This window comes from Bombus pyrosoma, linkage group LG13 (assembly GCF_014825855.1).
Source record: "Bombus pyrosoma isolate SC7728 linkage group LG13, ASM1482585v1, whole genome shotgun sequence".
Lineage (NCBI taxonomy): Eukaryota > Metazoa > Arthropoda > Insecta > Hymenoptera > Apidae > Bombus > Bombus pyrosoma.
The window spans coordinates 8,161,181-8,168,047 of record NC_057782.1 but is presented as its reverse complement, the minus strand read 5'-3'; the positions used below and the strand labels follow the sequence as shown (position 1 = coordinate 8,168,047).

At 42.5% G+C, this 6,867-nt stretch overlaps 1 protein-coding gene across 4 annotated transcripts; it reads right to left on the bottom strand.

Moving 5' to 3' along the window:
* Positions 1-1,172: 1,172 nt before the first annotated feature.
* Positions 1,173-6,613, bottom strand: LOC122574129 (transcription factor Sp3-like). 4 transcript variants are annotated; one of them, XM_043741331.1, is made up of 2 exons: positions 6,490-6,613; positions 1,173-2,302 (listed from the first exon to the last, which is right to left on the bottom strand). In XM_043741331.1, the coding sequence occupies exons 1-2, from the start codon at positions 6,505-6,507 to the stop codon at positions 1,424-1,426; spliced, it is 897 nt and encodes a 298-aa protein (XP_043597266.1). In that variant the 5' UTR covers positions 6,508-6,613; the 3' UTR covers positions 1,173-1,423. The 4 variants fall into 4 exon arrangements, with proteins under 4 accessions (XP_043597266.1, XP_043597268.1, XP_043597265.1 ...); XM_043741333.1 differs by lacking the exon at positions 6,490-6,613 and adding an exon at positions 3,023-3,140 and having other exon boundaries at positions 1,174-2,302; XM_043741330.1 differs by lacking the exon at positions 6,490-6,613 and adding an exon at positions 2,375-2,819 and having other exon boundaries at positions 1,174-2,302.
* Positions 6,614-6,867: the final 254 nt, after the last annotated feature.

The window sequence follows — 6,867 nt, the reverse complement described above, 5'->3', positions numbered from 1 at the left end:
TTCGCGGCTATCCGCGGTACTCCACGGCGAACGTTGAACGCGAGCCTGGAATTGCCGTGGCGCCACCCCTCCTCCCCTCCTCCCCTCCTACCCGTCCACCCATCCACCTGATCGTCTTCCTTCGTGAGTGCCACACCACGGGGCTTGTGTTGCCTCCTCTGCCTCGTCCCTCCCTATTTTTCCCTATAATTTGCTCCGCGGCTGCCTCCTTTTTGTTTTATTCCATTTTCGTGACCCCCCTTCGCCCTTCACGCGCCCTCCTTCGGCCACCGTCTCGCTTTTCTACCTCTTGAACCGCCTCTCTCTTTCTCTTCTGGCCATCTAGCTTTCCCTCTCTCGCGCTACTTCTACCTCTATCATCGCGTCTGCCTCTTTCGCCTCTACCTCTACGTGCCAGCCATGAATCCTTGCCGGGGCAACGGGGCTACGGGGCTACGGCGCGCCGCCCCTTTAATAGGGCTACGCGGGCTTTTTCCATTCACAGTGCAGCCATCTCTTGGCTGGAATACGAATGAAACAATCCGTTACAGTGCCGTACGTGGTTCAAGGATTTCCCCCAAATGCCACGAAATTGCCTCGGAAACATTTGAAAGGGAAAAGTCTCGCGAGGCTTTTGTCACGGATCTCACGCATCACGTCCAAAAATTGTATTTTCTGCTTGACACAAAATGTAGGTCTCTTCGTTACGTAGAGTTGATCGATATATTCGGGGTAGTTTCCGTGGAATGATTTTTTTTTTCTTCATTGGACCACTTGTCAGGTAGAAAATCATCGAGGACTGCGAAGGGCTGGATTCTGAAGTACCTACGTCGTATTATGCTCGTTGGGTGGGACTTGGGATGTATCGTATGGCAGGAAGATGTCAAGGAGGAACCTGATATACGACAAGGGGATGATTCGTTATTATGTGAATTTTCACGGTAAATCGAGGCTTCAGTCCGCATGAAATTTACTATTGGCTCGCTTTAAATCGTGCAACGGTAACGATTGGTATCGTCGAATTTAAAATTATCAGAAGGTACAAACCATTGTTATTATATTATTTTTTTTTTTTTTTTTTATTCCGATTATACAATTTAAATATAGATCTACGATATGTTCTGTACAAAAATATATCGTTTTTCTATATACAATAATTAATATAGTAGTATATACAACAACAGTAAGGAAGTGATCAAATAACATTATTTACAAAGAAGGACACAATTGTAACACAGAGCTGAAAAGATGACTAACCAAAGTGATAAACCCAATACAATTCTAAATGTAGACTACGAAAAAGTAGATTAATAGAAAGTATCAGATATTTTCCTTTACTCCTGCTCCGTTCTATTAGTCATCTTTCCAATTTTTTCTACATTACCATGTAAAAATTATGTAGATAACAAACGTCTACGTACAATAATTGTACAAATCTATGATCCTAAATTATAGCATATTGTACTCCAGCTGGAGGATACAAATTCTGTTCAGTTGTAGCGGGCAACGAATTCTCTTTATTCGACTCCGTTTTATTCGTGGAACTTCTCCTTTTCTGGTTCTCATGTGTTTTCAGATGTTTTGTCAAATGATCGCTCCTCATGAACCTCTTGTCGCATACAGGACACACGAATCTCTTTTCGCCAGTATGCGTTCGAAGGTGACGCTGCAATTCGTCGCTCCTCGTGAACCTTTTGCCGCAGAACAGCCAGTGACAGACGAAAGGTCGTTCGCCGGTATGCCATCTCAGATGCGCCTTTAGATGAGAAGTTTTGCCATACACTTTACCGCATCCTGAAACGTGACAAAGGTGTTGTTTCTTGCCGTCGACCCCAACCTGAGCTGCGCCGTCTGTTTGACAATTTGGACATCTACATCTGATACATTTTCTGCCAGATTTTCCAGGATCCTCCGTACTCAGGAACACATGTTCAGACGGCGGTGTGAGGGGCCATTGATAAGGCGGAGAGTGATTTTGTGGACTGGGTGATAGATCCGATGGACTCGGCGGCAGTGAATAATGTTGTATGGCCGAGATATTCGTGAGCTGAGGTTGCGCAAGATGAGTCTCTGTTGCCCACGAGGTCGTACTGGTAGCAACATTTGCCATCGTGTACGCCGGCGGCGTTAACGCCTCCGTGATTTGACCGTGGTTCATGGATCCAGAGTACCAGTAGCCTGATTGGCTGGTTTGATGGTGATGACTGCTGAACGTCGGATTGTACGGTTGATAATGAATATTTGGACTTCTGTAATCGATCCTAGCAGGTTGGTGCATCGGCATTGGGAGGCTGGACATGGGTGCCATCGTCGGCATGCACATCTATAACATAAACAAAATATGAATAATTGAACACTTTATAAAAACCGTATCTGGTAAAGAAATTCAGTTTACAGTATCGCTTCTTGTTCCTAAATGTTGCAAGCGAATACTCGAATAATTTGATGATAGCATGATGCAGGAGCGGTCACTTCTGAATAAACGTTTCACAGAACTGATCGAAAATAATCTTCACGTTTGACACTAGAATTTCACCGATATGATACGCTATATTTCTACGGACCCGTTGTCGCGGACCTGTTGATACGGTATCACTTGTGCCATCACTTCACTTCCTGGTATCCATGGTACTGTCCTTAGAAACGATATTAAAATCCTCTGCTAATTTTGGGTAATCGTGAGGTGAAATGGAACACAAGGTATTTCCGTGATTTTGATCACTGCCACCACGTTCGAGTAGAACAAAAACGAAAATGAGAATGAAAAGAAAACTGAGAAACGCTGTATCTGGCGGATCGAAGCGTGCGCGGCTTCGAAGGCTCGCCAGATAATTGCCGGTTGCCGGCCGTGTCGCCTCGGTTTTAATAACCGAGTGGACAAGGAACTGACGAAGAAGGGAGGAGGCTGAATGCTCTGCCGGGTTTTCTATGGAGGTGGGGATAGACCCCAGTGAATCTCGCAGCCTGGTGCGCATGCGCCCTCCCCTCCACTCGCTCATAAATCAACCCTGCGGATAGAGGATCGAGGATCGAGGCTACGCACCTTTTGTGGTCGTCCCTGGGGGCTGCCTTATGCCACCGAGAAAAGTCTTCGTGAATCCTACCGTATTCTCTGGAGACCATCTAGTTTCTACGGTTCGCCATGTTTTACAGTAGGCACGTACAATTGTTTATTCCTGATGGGCAAACTCGAAAAAGTCTGTAGATGTTTTCTACGCAACCTGATTCCATTCTTTCAATCTTATCTTGTTTGTTTGCATTTATCCGTTTTATTTTTATATACCTATAACATAAATTCCGTGTTATATCAAATATTGTTAAATGAGATCGCTAATTTGTTTGGTAAAGAAACGTTTCTTGAATTCGTTCACGTAGTCCCAATATCGTTCGGGCTTTTTTCGTACCGCACTGCTTAAATAGCAATCGACCTCCAGGTGAAATCATTGCTTCGACCGCCCAAGATTCGAGGAACAGTCGATCTGCAGGGTAATAATTATCGGTAGAAACGGTAGGAGGAATAAGCTTAATCGTTCAAGTTTAATTAGTGGATAAGGAATTTGGGCTTAATTAGCGGTCCTGCGTGCCGACGTCTCTCCGTGTCGAATGCGATGCACGTTGTTGCAATTATATAATGGCAAATTGTCGGACACAGAAGTCGTATCTTACTTTATATAAAACAATTATATTTCGATGAAATCATTCAATTCTTGAATTACCTTTTTATCAAATCCATTATCCTTTTGCCATTTTAACGTTTACATATTGACAATTGGTAGCATATTTCTTCAAGGAATTCACAAAATCATTCAACTTTTTAATTTGCTTTTCAACATGTTCGTCATGCTCGTTCCGTTTTAACAATAATTGAGAGCGACGTAGGGTTGTCTCGCAAAGAAACTTACGCAAGGACGACAAAATTCCGTAGAATCAAGTGGTTGGGAAAGTTGAAGCATTGCAGTTAGATGAAAGGAGTCGAAGTAAAATTTTTACGGTATTTAAAGGTTCTTTGACCGCGTTGAATGGAGGCGGACGAGATTTGCAAAGACGTATCAAAGCGTGGAGAGACCCGCGACGATCGCTCTGATGCACGGAAGCGCGCGATAACGAAGACCAGTTTCCTAAGATCTTGGTGCGCTTTGTGGTATACGTCGTACCATAAATCTATAAGAGATCTTAGTCAGTGTTGGAAGACCGCATTCACAATACATCGTATCAATTGAAAGTGAGCTACGAAAGCTGGTCAAAGTGTCGGTTTATGTTGGTCGTAAAGCGATTATTGGCAGGACCACGTGATGAAACTTTTGCGTTACTGGCCACTGCCAGGTATATATAACGATAGCCATCATCATTGCGCTTTTCCGAATGTACAATGCCTACAGGAGCCTTTTGCAGGTACTGTGACAAATCTGCTGGCGCAAGAATGAGGACAAAACGATGCACTTGGCGCATAGAAGATAACTCTCGCAAAGAAAGATATTCTCTAGATCTGACGACCGACCCGCTGTCTTCTGTCAACGTCCCATTCAATCGTTTTAAACATAGGTACGGTGAATTTTTATCGAATAATCTTTCCTTGACTTCCTTCGAATCTTGTTTATTCAGCTTCAAAGGAACAACTTGTCCCGATAGTATCGATGCTTTTGTCAGTTGACGAAGGACGCTGTTATCTACGAGAGTAACGCGTCTCTCCAAAGCAACATAGCATTAAACCAAATACCGAATATATTAAAGTTTTATCGCGAGTCCATAGGTCCTTCGCTATTTTTATACGACATTCATCCAACTTTGATGAAGTCTCCGCAACGACGCGGTTAAGCTACATTGATATTAAATGCATGAGCGATGCGTCAGACGCATACCGGAAACAGATTATTAATTTCCGGCGTCGAGGAACATCTGATGTCACGTGTACAGAGAGATGCCAGACCATCGATCTTCTAAAATATTTTCCAGTGACCACAAACAGATTCTCTGGGGACTTGTCATTGTTTGTCATGTTCATAGAAAGCACCGTATTGGCAAAAAGCATGGAAATTGAACAGTACTGTCTGACATGTGTCCAGCCGAATGCTGGTGGAGCTGCAACTGCAACATCATCGTAAATCTTGTGGTGATGTCACAGTGAAAGAATGAAACGGAGGACGGGAACACCCCCGAGCAACCCTTTACCGTCCTCTGCTCAGGCTCGCCATTGTGCCCTAATAAGCCGCTTAGCATCGTAGCTAGAAATAAATTGTTCTACCAGTAAACAGTACTCCCACGTGAACAATCATCCCCTGAGGACGAGAATTTTTCTAAAAATTCACTCTCTCTCTTCCTTTCTCTTTCTTTCTCTCTTTCTCTCTTTCGCTATGTAATTATTTTGTATTGATGCAAAATAAGCGACCTTTTCCTGTGTACATTCACAAACAACATTTACTAAACGAAACGATGAGATTCACAAGCGAAAAAAATGTAAAAGTTTTAAAATTTTAAAATTCAAACGATCGAGTATCACTCATTCATTAAAGTTAACACATCGTTCGAAAGAAATGTTTCATTCTTAACTATTTTTTGTACTTCATCGGACGAAAAGATTTGCCATTCGATCGTCTCTTTTTTTCGACGATTTTTATACGAAATGTTTCTTCAAATAAAATTTTCACTTCACGTAGTTTCTTGGAAATATTTATTAGCGAGTAGTATAATTCAAAAATTCTTAAGATGAAACTACTGCAATTCTTTTTTTAAATAATTCACGCATCAAAAAAAAAGTCCAAGTAGAATGTCTTTAATCTTCTTTGAACCCATTCGTTCTGAAATCCATGTTTCACACAAAGTTTAATGAACACTGTTGGCCTATCAAATTCAAACGATCTTTCATATTCATGAACCTAATAAAATATTCGATACTTTTACTGTCGATCCCCAAAGAAAGTCGAACATCTAGTTGACTTTCTTAAAAATTCGGTTCTTAAACCAGCGATCAAAGGAGCGATGATCGAAAATGCAATGTGGACACAGTAGTGTGTGTCCAATCGGTAAACGGAGGGAACTGCGGGGGTGTAAAGTACGCTTTGTGCATTCGTTGGAACGTTCGATGTTTCTGCGAAAGCCGCGCATTTTTAAGAGACATTCAGAAGCGATGGACCGATGCAAATCGGAAGGACGACGCAGGTCAGATTTCGCCTGTCCGCAATAAGAACTCGCTTGTCCCCGATTTCTTATATTCTCTTCCGAGATTTATGCTCGTACGTGAAACAACAGCTTCCACTATTTTTTCTCGATATGCTCGACTTGTCGATCTCACGAAGAATCGAAATACTCGCGCGAGTTTAAGAAAATAACGGCACCGTTATTTTGTACAAAGACCTGAAGGTAAGTATCAATATATTTCTTTTTGGGCAATAATAGTCTTTCGACGCTCTTTTGTAAAAGATTGAAGGCTCGAGGTAAGCTACGTTTTTACGATTGAAGCCAAATAATCGTATACCATATACAAGAATTAATGTTTATTCCTACCAAAAATACCTTTTTTCTCGATCCCATACGATTCCGAATGGCACCTACACGCTGAATGATGAGTGGAAGGCATTTTCCTGATAATGGTCTGTTCGTGGAGACGTCATTAGGGATCGAACCTTTTCTTTCTTGACTACGGGCCAATTTTATACGCGATTTACCTGACCGAAGGAGGCATCATCGGGATCAGCAGGTCACTAGTCTTGACGGGTTTCTAACTTATGCTCGGATCTGGAAGAAAACGTAGAAGAGACGGTATAGGAGAAAGGAGAAGGAGAAAAAAACGAAATAGACGACGGCGAGGGAAAAACGAGAAAGAGAAAGAAAGAGACGGGCCACGTTCCCCGACAATAGACCCGACAATGGAACTAGTCTTCGCAGCTAATG